The sequence below is a fragment of the Physeter macrocephalus genome, chromosome 8, assembly GCF_002837175.3.
Source record: "Physeter macrocephalus isolate SW-GA chromosome 8, ASM283717v5, whole genome shotgun sequence".
In the NCBI taxonomy this organism is placed as follows: domain Eukaryota; kingdom Metazoa; phylum Chordata; class Mammalia; order Artiodactyla; family Physeteridae; genus Physeter; species Physeter macrocephalus.
Window position 1 is genome coordinate 19,991,064 of NC_041221.1, and position 14,971 is coordinate 20,006,034.

The 14,971-nt window shown below is 46.7% G+C and overlaps 1 protein-coding gene across 4 annotated transcripts in view; it reads left to right on the forward strand.

Moving 5' to 3' along the window:
- The window catches only part of ICE1 (interactor of little elongation complex ELL subunit 1), a 60,795-nt gene extending 50,206 nt beyond the window's left edge, over positions 1-10,589 (forward strand). For 2 of the 4 annotated variants that reach the window (XM_007125196.4, XM_007125198.3), the window contains 2 exons: positions 5,122-5,220; positions 9,261-10,589. In XM_007125196.4, the coding sequence (XP_007125258.2) occupies positions 5,122-5,220; positions 9,261-9,442 (281 nt within the window). In that variant the 3' untranslated portion in view covers positions 9,443-10,589. Of the gene's footprint in view, positions 1-3,053; positions 5,038-5,121; positions 5,221-5,415; positions 6,555-9,260 lie in introns of those variants that run through there. The other 2 variants (XM_007125197.4, XM_055086504.1) reach the window with 2 other exon arrangements.
- The last annotated feature ends 4,382 nt before the right edge of the window (positions 10,590-14,971 follow it).

The following is a 14,971-nucleotide window of genomic DNA, read 5'->3' on the forward strand; positions in this document are numbered from 1 at the left end:
ACCTCACATACACTTGGAGTTAAGATACAGAACATGAAAGCATGAAAGTGTGGAAGTGGAGATGACTAAACTGCTCAATGGGGGACTTCGCTGAATGCCTCAGGTCCAGTGCCCTGAGGACCATTGTCTGTCCCAGGTGGGAGCAGCAAGGACACAGAGGGGCCAGTGACCTTGTTTTCAGCCGTCAGCTGGTGGCATGTGTGTGTCTGGAAATTCTGGTTTTGGTAGCAGCTTCTCTTATGGATTCAAGAAAGAATGTGTTCATACTTTGAACTAATTCATTGCAAATTGAGAAAGCTTTTTGAGAATTTAAGAAATTAGGAAAGGTGTTAGGTCTATAAATGCTTACATGTTGACCTAGATGAAGAATCTGCGGAATTTGCTGAAGAATATACTTTGGAAGTCACACTTATAAAATATGGTGTGATTTTTGCCGTTATCATTGCAGTGGTTGTTTTTTTGTGTACTTATTGACTGTTAACAGGATGGGAAGTGAGAGTGGGAGGATGTGTTTCTGGTGGCTGACCCCATCCTGCTCTGGGGAGCACCTGTGATGGAGGGTCGGCCTCACATGTCATTTTCCTCCTCAGTTAGCTTTTATCAGCTGTGCTTGATTGTCCAGACTGCCTGAAAAGCTTTTTTAAAATTACAAATTCTCAGGCTCCAGACAAACCCGCACAAGGTTATAGAAATACTTTCGAATATATACCTTAAAAAGTAACTCATTTGTGAATTAAGAAGAATATGGTCATAGTTTATCTAAAAACAAGGATGTATAATTGAAGGGAGAAAACCTGACTGGTAGTTTTAGTCAAACTCAGACTAATTTATTCTTTAAATCTTTAAAATATAGCTTTTGAGAAAATAATTTATAACATTGGATAATATATATTATTTAGAGTAATATGTGTATATTTACATAATTAGGAGTGATATAATACATTGATGTGTGTCGTAGGAATAATGTATAATTAATAGATAATGAACAATACTGCATAATAAAATTATATAAGTAAATAAATTTAGTTGAGAGGATGGCTAATTAGAAGGGAAGTGTAATGTCAAAAATGAGAGCAGACTCAGGACTGGCAAACTCTGCTGAGGTCCGCGGGTGGACCAGGCCAGGTCGAGCTCGTGTGAGTGAAAAGCCTGGTGTGGGCAGGGCGAGAGGAGCCACTGGGCTGTTCCCGGAGAACTGGGGCTGAGCTTTGCTGGGAGTCTGTCCGCTCTGAAGGCCCCCCCCCGCCGCTCAGCAAAGCAGGGGCTGGGGTCCCGGCGAGCAGGGGTGGGCTGAGGGGGAGGGTGGAAGCAGGACGGAATCCTGAGAGGCGGCTTTAGGGGTGGGGGTGTGCTTTCCTCCCCGCACACCCGCCTGAGTTGGAGTTTGAACCGTTTCTAAGAAGAAACTCTGCTGGAGAAGCTTCTTGCAGTTTCTGAAGCTGACATTTACTAAAGAATTTGGCAAATAATTAACTTGGTTGGCTGTGATTTCTTAATAATAAATGAAGTCACACAGTGGGCATTCATAAAATAAAGGAATTGTCTGTAGTCTTAACTCCAGATTTGTAAATCCTAATTGGATTTTTGCCCCATGGGAAATAAAAACAGGCTATCTGGCAGAATGGTTCAGTGTTATCAAATGTTGGATTGGGGTATGAACACCACTGTTAGCAAATGAAATGGTTACATGTGATTATTAAATGGGGTTTCTCTAACCTACCTTAACAATAATGGATTAGAGAGCGTTTTGTGGAACATTTGGGTCGCTCTGGACCCCTGGGGACGTGGAGGAGTGGGAGAGCCTGCTCCAGGCTGCTCGTGTCCTGGCGGAGTCGGGGCCTCTTTGGGGGGGGCAGGAGATAGGGAGGCGGTGAGCCCCTGTCCGAGGCCCCTGGGTGAGGACGGAAGTCTGCCTGCCGCTAGATGCAGCAGGGCACGAGGCTGTGGAATACCCCATTCTGCCCCCGACAGAGCTTTAAATTCCGAAATGGCCCACCTGGCCTTAGCAGAGCCTAGAAGCTAGGGTAACGCTGTTTCTCACGTCAGGTGTTTGCACGTCAGGCTGCAATAGCCAGTACTTGGTTGATTTCTGTCCAGTGTCTCACCTTGTCTTTCAGCTTTTCTTTGCAATTGTCTTAACTCATCCTTTCCTTAACATACCTGCATCTGAAATCTGGACTGAAAACCCTGGGTAACCATCCTGCTCTGATCCCTGCCCTGTAGACTGGGTCTCACCTTCCCTAAGGCCAGCAAGCTCTCCTCCTCAGGCTTCCGCGAGTGGGGAGTGTGTTGTCTTTGACACTGAGATGGACTCCACATTTCTTACTTGAATTTTAATATGTTGGCTGAACTGCCCTGGACTCACTCACCTTCCTTCTGTAGAGGGACTTTTCTTCCCGTCTATTTAGCAAATTTGTCCATCATCGTTGTCAAGTCATCATATATGTAAGCCTTTTCCCCCAAACCATATACCTCAGACTCATGATTTCCTCTTCTTTTATCTCTGATTTGCTCCGTTAACTTAAATAAAGCTTTATAAAACCCACTTCATTAAGCATTTTTAATTAAAAGAAAGGGAGCCATTATAATGCAGTCATGTATTATCTGGAAACACATGCATATCCCATGGCCAAATGATCTCATAGCTGTGCTAGGCACGCACACTGTCCCTTTTTCTGCTAATAGTCATGCGTTGAATGCTCCCGATAGATTGTCTCAGAGGACAGGTCTGGTGACATGCGGTTATTAGCACTTTGATCTAATTGCAAGGAGATATCTAAGAGTGCTCAGTACCTTGAAATTTCTGATCTCTGAAGTACATTACTTTTCAACCTGTGAAAGACTTCTTAAGGGATTATCCATATGTTTACAGTTGCATCCTGGATTAGGAATTAACCGGGGAGTCATTGATCAGTAGGAATTCACTGAATGTCTGCTGTCTATCACAGCATTCAGGGTGCGTGTAACTAGCGCTAAGCTAGTTCCTATAGGGGATACAAAGTAATAAAGTCCCTTTAGTGTCCTGTGCCTCAGTTTCTCCATATTCAACACAGAGATGAGGCTGATGGGACTGGGTCACATCTAAGCCTGTGGGCTGTTTGTACTATTGAGAGAGAACATGGACACAGAACAGTGAGCATGCAGGATAGTGTTGTCATAAGAGCACAGGAAGAGGACTTGGGTAAGATGGCATCCAAGGTATGTCCCAGAATCCTCCTCCTGTGTAACAGCAGGGGCAAAAGGACATGAGGCCTGGCCGTGAGGGAGGCGCAGAGGCTTCCGCTTTGAAGCAAGCTGGTTTCCACAGGACCGTTGGAATCAAGGAGGGTCCGGATGGGTGGGGACTAGGCGAGGGGTCTTGTCCTGTTTAGTCCCCTAGTGAGACCCCCAAAGAGGTTTTGTCACTCCAGGTTTTCTGTGTCAATTATTGTACTAGAAATTAAAACTAGGAGTTTAAAAACATGTTTACTATTCACTTAAAATTAATAGTAATAAACTAATGTTAATATAAATGATATTTTAAATGAAAAATAACTATTTCCAAAACAAACAAAAATAAGAGTGAGCAGAATGGAACATTATCTTGCTGCAAACCTCTTCACTGTCTAGATTCATAGAAGAGCTGGTTTCCCATAGCTGCTCTGCATTCAGTCTCTGGTTGTATGTTGTTTTGGTTGAAGCATTTGGAGAATGTCCAGCCTCATACAGATGTGTAGTTGATTAAAGGAGTATTTTAATAGCCCATTCAAGTAATTGTGGATATTCTTCTTTGACACTGCAGTGGAACTCAACAAGTGATGATTTCTTAAAGGCTAGTTGCAGTGTGAAATCTGAAACCTCATCAGTGAACTTTGCTTCTCTGTTGCACCAGAGTCCCTTGGTCCACCTGACTTGTTGAAGGGATCTTTTGCCCATTCATGATTTTGTAACATGTCCTGCTCACTTGGAAAATACTGATTTATACAGATCTTCCAAATGTCAACAATATCAAGAAAACAGACATTAATATCATCACTGATCTCATCAGAGAAATCTGAAGTATTTGAAGCTGTCAAACTTAGGGTAGGTGATGGAAGTTTTTCCAAAATTCTAATTTTGCTTAAGAGCTCAAATTTTATCATTGACAACAATGATAAATTTCCTTGCAGTGACAGGTTCACTTTACTCATTTTTGAGAAAATGTCTGTCTCGGTCTAAATAGCCATAGTTTGTCAGTGGTTCTTTCAGTGAAAAGTGGGTGGAGAAAGCACCCAGTTCCCCTCCCAGCTGAAGCATCTGCACAGGTGCTTTTCCTGGAGAGAGTCGGGGTGCCGAGGTGCCAGGGGTGTGCTTCACATGCCCTTCCTGTCCCATCCGCGGAAGCTCGCAGAGCCATGTGCTTAGGGGTCTAAATTTCATAAGAATCATTGTTCCCGTTTCATGAAGGACATTCTGAGTGAGTTAGCTTTTCCAACTGTGAGCTCCTGCCTGGCCATGGAGAGTGACCCCCATGTCACTGCCCTGACTGGTGCTGAGGGTCCACTAGTTTGATCGCCACTGCCTTTGCACTGTCAGGCCACATCTCAGCACTGGAAGGAAAGCACATCACTTCTTGGTGTCGTTGGCAAAGCGAAGTTTTGACCTTGAGGACCCCGGGGGTTTAGTAGAGCACACTTGGGAGCTGCTGCTCTACGTGAGAACGGAGGTTGTGTTAGACAACTACATTGTAACAGCAAACTGTGTCTTATATTTAGTTCGTTAACCCATAGAAGTTGGTCATTTCACACTGAGCCTGCTAAAACCATTCATTCTGCTAAACTCCATTTATTATATGATAACTGGGAAAGCAACACATTGTGTATCTGTGTATCATCTGTATGTGTGAGTAACAGAAGAGATGATGAATCATTCAGTCAAAACAGCCCCCCACCCCGGGACGGATGGTGCTGTATTGAGTCCTGATGCTTTACTGTTTAATTTGTTTTCATTTACGAATAGGTACCCATCTAACTTCAGTTCAGGATCCTGAAGCTTAATGTACATGTTAAACGAAAGAAAACGTAAGTTTTAAATTCTTATGAAAAGTTAACATTTAACCACAGATTGTTTACATTTGTTCTTTTTTTTTTTTTTTTTCCCTAGGTCGTTTAGGCCAGTTGGGTTTGAAGGAAGGGTTTCCATCAGCTGTGAAAAATATTAGTGCAGTTATTGGTATGTTTATACAGCATGCCCAGGATGAAGGTAAAACTTTTGTTTATTATAATTATTTTTAAATCATTTGCATTCCTCTTATTAAATCTGTTTTGAGTTCTTACTACGTGCCATGCTCTGTGCATCTCTCAGTGCTTGGGGGTGAGGAGTTTGATCATGAAGCCACACTCTGCCTGCGTTCTCAGCACTGGCATTTGAACGTGTGTGGGTTTCCTGTTGTTTCAGTGGTAGCCACTCGCCCTGTTGGGCGGCGCATCCCTAAGGAAGAGGAAACTCTTATCGTCCTGGTGCTGGCGTTCTGTCTCAGAAACTGTCGGTACTATCTTCATGCTGCCCTGTGCCCTCCGACCAGTGACTCAACCTCAGCTGCCTGCAGAGGCCCGGCTGAAGTTGTGTCGTGATGACCAAGTGCGGTCACATGTGTGAAGCAGCGACCCCAGTGTGGCCTGGGTATCACTGAGTACTTAGCCTCCCCAGAGAACTTGGAAACTGGAGGCTTTTTGTGAGCCGGTCTTCATAGTAGTGGTTTCCTTTTCATTTATATACCTCAGAGCATGTAATTTTATATTCTTATTCCTTTGTGGGAAGAGATTAAAACTCAAAAGTAACCCTTTGAAGCGATGAGTCTCGTTTTTATTTGAATGTTATGCAATCAAGGAGTAATGCATCTTTTTTTCAGAAATTAGGTGACCATATGTGTGTGGATTTATCTCTGGGCTTTCTGTCCTGTGCCATTGATCTATATTTCTGTTTTTGTGCCAGTACCATACTGTCTTGATTACTGTAGCTTTGTTGCATAGTCTGAAGTCGGGGAACCTGATTCCTCCAGCTCCATTTTTTCCTCAAGATTGCTTTGGCTGTTCACCGTCTTTTGTGTTTCCATACAAATTGTAAAATTTTTTGTTCTAAATGTAAGACCGGACGCTATAAAACTGTTAGAGGAAAATATAGGAAAAACACTCTTTGACATAAACATAAACCACAGCAAGATCTTTTTTGACCCACCTCCTGGAGTAATGAAAATAAAAACAAAAATAAACAAATGGGACCTAATGAAACTTAAAAGCTTTTGCACAGCAAAGGAAACCATAAACAAGACAAACAGACAACCCTCAGAATGGGAGAAAATATTTGCAAATGAAGCAAAAGACAAAGGATTAATCTCCAAAATATACAAACAGCTCATGCAGCTCAATATCAAAAAAACAAACAACCCAATCAAAAAACGGGGCAGAAGACCTAAATAGACATCTCTCCAAGGAGGACGTACAGATGACCAAGGGGCACATGAAAGGGTGCTCAACATCACTAATTATTAGAGAAATGCAAATCAAAACTACAATGAGGTATCACCTCACACTGATCAGAGTAGACTGGACATCAACAAAAAATCTACAAACAGTAAATGCTGGAGAGGGTGTGGAGAGAAGGGAACACTCTTGCACTGTTGGTGGGAATGCAAATTGATACAGCCACTGTGGAGAAACAATATGGAGGTTCCTTAAAAAACTAAAAATAGAACTAACATAAGACCCAGCAATCCCACTACTGGGCATATACCCAGAGAAAACCATAATTCAAAAAGACACATGCACCCCAGTGTTCATTGCAGCACTATTTACAGTAGTCAGGACATGGAACAGTGTAAATGTCCAACGACAGACGAATGGATAAAGAAGATGTGGTACATGTATATGTATACAGTGGAATATTAGCCATAAAAATGAACGAATGTGGGTTGTTTGTAGAGATGTAGGTGGACCTAGAGTCTGTCATACAGAGTGAAGTAAATCAGAAGGAGAAAAACAAATGTATATTAATGCATTTATGCGAATCCAGAAAAATGGTACAGATGAACCTATTTGCAGGGCAGGAATAGAGACACAGACATAGAGAAAGGACATGTGGACATGGGGGGAAGGAGAGGGTGGGACAAATTGGGAGATTAGAAATGACATATATATACTACCATGTATAAAATAGCTAGTCGGAACATGCTATAAAGCACAGGAAGCTCAGCTTGGTGCTCTGTGATGACCTAGATGGGTGTAATGAGGGGCTGGGAGGGAGGTCCAGGAGGAAGGGGATACACGTATACATATAGCTGACTCACTTCATTGTACAGCAGAAACTAACACAACATTGTAAAGCGATTTTACTCCAATAAAAAAAAAATTTAAAAAAAGGAGTAATGCAGTTGTACAGTTTCCATCGGAAGCACATGGTGACATCTGAAATTTACATCCGAGATGATCTTAACGTGTAGCTTGTCTTCCGCTTTCAGGGTGAGGTGTGGCAGGTTGATCTAATGAGAACTTCTTGGTCTTCTTTGATTTTAGAATAGCTGCTGAGGTAACGGCCCTGAAAATGTACTCTTACTGTCTAGACTGTGTGTTGTCATCAGAGAGTAGCCAGGGAGTGGCCGATGGGTTGTCTCACCACAGATGCCAGGCGGGCATTTCCTAGCAACGGCGTGGCCCTCCTGCTGGGAGGAGCGAGAGGGCCTTGCGCTGGGCTTGCTCTGGGTTAGGCCCTGTCCCACAGCGCAGCACGGGGCCCCCAAGGTGGCCCTCTGGGGATGGCCCTCCAGGGCTTGAACGTTGACTTCGTTGTATGCATAGGAAGCTAACGCCCTGCGAGAAGCATACTTTGCTGGAGGCCTGGTGCTGGTTAGCTCCACCAGGTCACAGCCAGGCTGCCCGAGTCCAGAGCCTACACAGTGCCCACGCTCTTATAATTATTTTTAAATCCCTGTGTAAAACCCTTACTGTTTGACTTTTTTTAAGTCTTTACTATGTGCCCTTCTCTATGCTTCTCTAATTACCATGTAGATAAGGGGAACATATTTTTTAAATTTAAAAAAATATATATTTATGTTTTATTTTTGGCTGCGTTGGGTCTTCATCGCTGCACTCAGGCTTTCTCTAGTTGCGGCGAGCGGGGGCTACTCTTTGTTGCGGTGCGCGGGCTTCTCATTGCGGTGGCTTCTCTTGTTGCGGAGCACGGGCTCTAGGTGCGCGGCTTCAGTAGCTGTGTCTCAGGGGCTCAGTAGTTGTGGCTCCCGGGCTCTAGAGCACAGGCTCAGTAGTTGTGGCTCACGGGCTTAGTGGCTCTGCAGCATGTGGGATCTTCCCGGACCAGGGATCGAATCCGTGTCCCCCGCATCAGCAGCCGGATTGTTAACCACTGCACCACCAGGGAAGCCCGGGGAATGTAATTTTAAAGCTGCTGTGGTACTATCTACATCTACAGCATTAACATTTGAATGTGTGGGTTTTGTGATATTTATTTTTAAATAGTAGTAGTTTGCCCTATTGGGCATTGCATCACTAACAGTATATAGTTAATAATAAGTTTTAATGAAATAACTCCTGAATTTTTTAACTAAATGATTGAAGTGAATTTAACTAAAATTGAACTAAATCAAATTTGAATTAAATAACTCCTAAATAAACTTATAATTAATGAGAACTGTAATACACCGTAATCTCTAACCTAGCTATAGTCTACAATTAAATGCCATGATCAATAGTCATATCCTATAATCTAGTGTGTAAGAGTATAGTATATGCTATACTACATACTAAAAATTAGTTTGGCACTTGCTCTCATTTCATCATGTTTTTCATTTCCAAAGTCCACTTATAAACACTTCCAGGGGGTATAAGGGAGTCATTTATTTGACAAATGCTTTGGGATCCACATTTTACTAAAACTTAAACATGAGGGTGTGAACCCTCCAGGACCACTTTGGAAAGCTTAGCACTGATCATGAGAGGGCGGGCGCTTCAGGCCCTGTGCCCCTACTCCGGCTCGCCATGCTCTGGGTACAGGCAGCGCCAGGAACCTGTAGAGAGCTGTGCGGCGTTTTGCTTTGTTTTTGTTTTTGTTTTCCCTTTGCAGAAGGGATTTAAAGGAACTTTTTCATTGTGGTTTCTTTTTTTTTAATATTTACTTTTCATTGCTGGAAGAAAGTATTTTTTGAATAGTATTTTATTAGATCAACAGCATTAACATTTTGCATAATGAAGATTTTCTTGTGTGATGACTGATGTGGAAATTCTTTGCAGACATACCCTGGGGTATCCAGCTGGCAGCCGTGTACGCTCTGTGTGACTTGAGTCCCAGCAACCCAGCGGAGATCTCCAAGATCCTGGAAGCCTGGCGCACAGAGACCTCTCACCGCGTCCCTTCTGCAGTGCTCAGCTCCCTAGAGGAGGTCAGCGCTCTGTGTGCGGAGGAGCGTGGCTGACTGCCCCGTGCTGTGCCTGGAGAAGTGCCTTCCCGTTGCTCGAGTGGAGATCGATCAGTCAGCTTCCAGGGCGCAAACCAAGGTTCCAGAGGGAGACGTCAGGGAGATACAAGTGCTGGGGGCGGAGAAGGAAGCCCAGTGGCTGCTTTCCCTAAACCGCACACATTTCACTTATGGCTGCTGTGATCACATGACATGGATTGTAATTTGTTGTGTCTTGGTCAAATTTACAAAAACTTGAACTTAGCCCTTTTTTGCTGCAGAAAGTGTCCTTTTAGTCGCTTTTAAAAATTGAGTGGCATTTTGTAATGAATTTAATGTAAAAACATTGATTTGGTTCCTGAGCCAATTTTGGACTTTGCGCCCAAAGGACGGACTAGGAAAAGATGAGGAGACTAAAACAGTACTCCTCGAAGACTCTTCCCCTGTCTTAGCTGGAAATGGGCTACAGAGTTCCTCTCAAGGTATAAAGTGCAGCTGACCAGAGTAAATAAACAGGGAGAGCCTTTAGAACTTCCTTTAATGCATTTCTTCAGATCTCTAAAGTTCCTTGCAAATATTTAACTATGTATCAGGAAAAGGAGAGCTGAGGATAGAGGTCACCGCGGGGGTTTGTACCTCGCCGTGTACATACAGACGCAGCCGAGTGCGGGCAGGTCTCTGCATGTGCCGTGTATATATGGACAGCCTATAATGTGTCTCACATTTGATGATATTCCACTTTCGGAATTTTAGTATTTGTACATAGAAAATGGGTTTAATAACTCACTGTGGTCCTGATTTGTCTTATATTCATCATTTCTTAAAACTCTTGTCTGTGTTTTTTATAATAAAAAATAAAAGTAAGCCATGCACACGATTGTCCTGATCAGTAAAGAGTGACACTTGGCTTTACTTCTGCTCCAACCAAAGACGAAGCAAACAGTCGGCGCCAGCCAAAGACAGGAGAGCGGCCCGCCGGACGGACCTCCCTCCTGGACGGAGGCGTGGTGGATCACCCGTATGGAACCGGGTTTGAGCGCCCTCCCAGGTGCTCTGAGGGAGAGCACATACCAAATAAGTGCTGCTTGGCCCTCGGTATTGGATGCCTTTGTTCGGCTACAGTTGCTACCCTTTAAAAATCACATGTGACAAGTATGTTGTTACTTCTTCCTCCTGTTTTTTAAGTAATTATAACAAACAGATTTGTAAACAACCCTGCCTTGCCCTTTGGATGCTTTTTGTTGGTGTGTTCCCTCTTTCTACCTCTGTCTCCTGGGCCTGTGCTCTGTGCCAGGGCCTTGCTGGGAGGAGCTGGTGAAGAAGGTCACGGCCAGGTGCTCAAAGGCCTGTGATCTGTCGGTAGAGAGAACCCTACACAGTCACCCCAGTAAATCAACAGTCCAAATTTGGGGTTAAGTGCGGTGAGGGAGATGTAGCGATCTGCAGGAGAATAGCAGGGAGACTCCTCTCTTGCTGTTGGTCAAGGAGGGTCCCTCCGAGGAAATAACATGTGAGCTAGGACCCGAGAGAAGGGAGCCCATCTTGAAAGGAGGGGACCCTGGAACGCGTCCCTCCCAGACAGGTGCGCCGGCTCCAAGAGGGGAAGAGACTGCCGTGTGTGGGCGGGAGGCCGGTGTGGCCAGAACATACTGTGTGAGGGGGCGAGCGTCCTTTGTTCAGTGACACGGGTAACTGCCAGTCACTGGGACCTGGGCAGCCCTGGGCTCGGTCACGCTCCTAGGGAGGTTTGAGCAGGTGTCACGGTTCACGGGGCTGTTCCGTGACGCAGGGCAGGAGAAGGGCGGGGCGGGAAGCAGACGTGTCAGGAGGCTGGGGGCTGACGCTGGTGGCCGTGCAGACCATCGGGGTGGATGGACGCCACACGGGTCATGGAGGTGGGATCAATGCCGAGTTCGTGAGCCGGGGGGCGATGGGCGGATAGGAATCAGCGTTCCCACGGCACCTGGGCTTGGGGACAGGAGCCCCGGGATTGGTGGTAGGAGTCACACGTCCTAGGCGTTTGTCTGGGACGTGAGGCATCCTGGTGGAGGTGGCAGGGAGCCTTTACAGGTGGAAGTCGAGTTCGGGCACGGTGGGGACACAAGCTAGGAAGCTGATCGAGTTTGGAGGTTATTTGAAGCGCATGGTCACCTGGGGAGGAAGATAGCCTCCCTCACTTGGCAGGTCGTGTAATTTGAAGATGCGTGGTGGAGGGTGGAGGGAGAAACGCCGGGTAGGGCAGGCGGTGGTGGCCCAGCACCTCAGCTCCGGCTACCTTGCCCGAGTCAGGGAGGCCAGAAGGCAGGCAGCTGGCCCCTGAGCTGCTCGAGGCTGCGGGGTCGGTGAGGAAGGGGGTGGCCGGGGGTTGGATTCTGCTTCCTGTGGGTGGCGGTGAGACCGGTGAGCGTTTCCCGCAAACGACGGGCTTGGGGAGGGTTGCCGAGTGAAAGGGGGTAAGGGAGAGAGAGCAGGTCTGCAGATGCAGTTTGGGGGTACGCTTGCCTAGTGAATAGATTTGTCATAGGATTCAGAACGTTTTTTTAACCTCAACAGTTTGAGGTGTTCTTAATTGGTGGAGGGTAGGTGGCACCTGACATTGGCTGCCGGCTGCCGTTCCTTGCCCACGAGGATGCGTGGAGCTTACGTGTCAGCCTCCGGTCCTGATAATACACAGGCCTGAGCTTGCCTGTCGTGCTGCGTCCCTCTCAGAGGGTGAAACAATTTTAAGCTGTGGTTAAATTTAGTTTCTGGTCCCCGGGCAGAACCCGGTTGTAGATTTCTATCAAACACACACACACACACACACACACACACACGCGCGAAAAGGTAGGTAAACATTTGAACCTGTAGTTGGGTGGGGCTTTAGGCTGGCGTCAGCCTGTGCACCCAGGAGGCACAGGGGTCCCGGCGTCCTGGCTTGGAGGGTAGGTGGCACCTGACATTGGCTGCCGGCTGCCGTTCCTTGCCCACGAGGATGCGTGGAGCTTACGTGTCAGCCTCCGGTCCTGATAATACACAGGCCTGAGCTTGCCTGTCGTGCTGCGTCCCTCTCAGAGGGTGAAACAATTTTAAGCTGTGGTTAAATTTAGTTTCTGGTCCCCGGGCAGAACCCGGTTGTAGATTTCTATCAAACACACACACACACACACACACGCGCGCGAAAAGGTAGGTAAACATTTGAACCTGTAGTTGGGTGGGGCTTTAGGCTGGCGTCAGCCTGTGCACCCAGGAGGCACAGGGGTCCCGGCGTCCTGGCTGGGTCCTGCACGCGGCAGGCAGCCTGGCCCGGGCCTGGCCCTCTGGGCCTGCAGCCGCTCGCGCACGTGACTCGGGGGCCCGAGGAGCGGGCGGTGGCCGTGACGAGGGCGTAGAGCAGCGTGGCCAGTGACCTTAACAGACATCTTGTACCCATGCACCTCCTAGGGAGGCCCCAGCTTTTCCTTCCGAGCACACATCAGCCTGGAGGTGACCCTTCAGGCTGTAATCCCCCCCCCCACCCCCCTGAGAACACTTGGTCACGTTGCTTACTTTGGTTTTTAAGAGAGGATGTGACTGCGTAACTCACGAATTTACGGTATTGATGGAAGCCTGAAGGGGTTTGTGCCTGGAGTGGAAGGGGCAGCGTGGTGCCGTGAGAGGGCGCTGTGGTCCCACCGTGAGCAACAAGATCCAGGACGCAAAGGCCCCTCCTGTCTGCAGTCGGCACGCAGGACAGCTCTCCATTCATGCCGGATGCCTCGAACGGGGTTAGTTTCACTGCCAAGGCCCCTTATCTCCAGGAGTAAGTGGGAGAAGGTGTGTGTATAGGGTGACTTGTATAGCTGATGGAATTCAAGAGCACGATAATACCCCACCCCCACCCCCCAGATAGAAGCAAATACTTTTCCAGTTTGGTCAGATTCCTTCCTGGATATTTTCTAACGATTCTAAAACAAAATGCTTTGACCAAAAATAAATAAATGAATAAACAAGTGGCGGGTGGGTGATGGTGATGGTGGGAGATTCTGTGACGCGGGCCTGATTGTCACCTGCCCACCTGGAACGTGCTCAGTTCTTTACAAATGGCATTCCTAGACCCATAGTACAGAGAATCTTGAATGGGAGTCTGATCAACCTGCCTGACCAGGGCCAAGGATGCCACAGAGGTCTCCCTGAAGAGTGTTCTAGGAAGTTAGGGGACTTTGCAAAGTAAGAGCCATTAACCTAAACACTTTCGTCTCTTTTTTCCTTAATTTGCCTGACACTTTCTCAGAGAAATCCAGTGTGCTTGTTGTGATTGTGAAACAAACATGAGGTTCCTTTTCTTGCCTCTAAAGAGAATTTTAAGGAAGACCTACTTTTATAGCGTGACATTTCTGTCTTCGTATGCTCGGATTATTTTTATGAATTAGAGAGCTGTCACTGTATTGCAATCAGTTTGCTCAGCACAGCTGAAACAGTTCTAACGCTGTAGACAAAGAATGGTGAGTGAAGAGTGGTGGTGAGAGATGGTTGATTCAGTTTTATAAAAATGGAAGCAGCTGCTTGCTTTTACGAGGGACTTTGGGCGTTTGTGAAGGGCTTTAGGATCAGGGCTTCCTGCCTTAGGGGCCTCTTGCTGTCCTGCTGGGAAAGGGGATGCTGCCTTGCCCCTGTCCGGGCCTGTGCCCTGGGGGACGGGAGAGGGGATGCCTGGCGGGCTGATCCCCAGACCAGTGGTTCCCAAAGGACGCGGCCTCACCCCGGACCCACTGGGTGCCAAACTAGGTTGTCCGGTGTGTACCAGCCTCTAGGGAGAGGCGTGCTCCCTGCAGCTGGGGAGCCTGCCCTGCCCTGGGCACCTGCCACCTCTGCTCTCGCAGCCGCCCTGCCTTCAGGTCAGATGTCCGCTCTCCAGGCAGCCTCCCCCATTGTCCCCCTCCTGGTCCATTTCAGTGGAGATTGAGGAGGAAGAGGAGGTGAGCATGTTAACTGCCTTCCACCGTCTGGAACTGAATCTAGTCCCCGCCATTTTTTCTTTTTCATTTTTTATGTCATCTTTAAGAATATGATTTTTTCCTAACAAATAGCCATTGATTGCTGTTCTGAGATCATCTCACCCTAAACTGTGAGTGTTCAACTGACAAAACTCAAAAGAGGAGGAGAATGGGGGCAGAAGAAGTGAACCTCAACCCCACCCCGCCCTTTGCATTCACAGAAGGCCCCCTCTTGATTGCCATGTTTTTATATGTAAATTTGTACTCTTTAAGTATCCACTTTAATAGCTGAAATTGTAATCCAGTATGTTTAGTTTATTTAATGTTTTCACGCTAGTTTTGTATGCATGTAGTAAATTAAACATTAAAACAGTCCACACACTGAAATGTCCGTCCCCCTCTGCCCCGTCCCGCAGGCCCTGCTTCCCCAGGCAGCTCTGTGACCAGGCTCTGGGCTTCCTTCCAGAGACCCCGGGCCCAGCTCTGTCTGGAGGAGCGGGAACGTCACGGGCCACACCTGCTCTGCACCCTTTTTTTTTTTTTTTTTTAAATTAATATATTTTTGGCTGCGTTGGGTCTTCGTAGCTGCGTG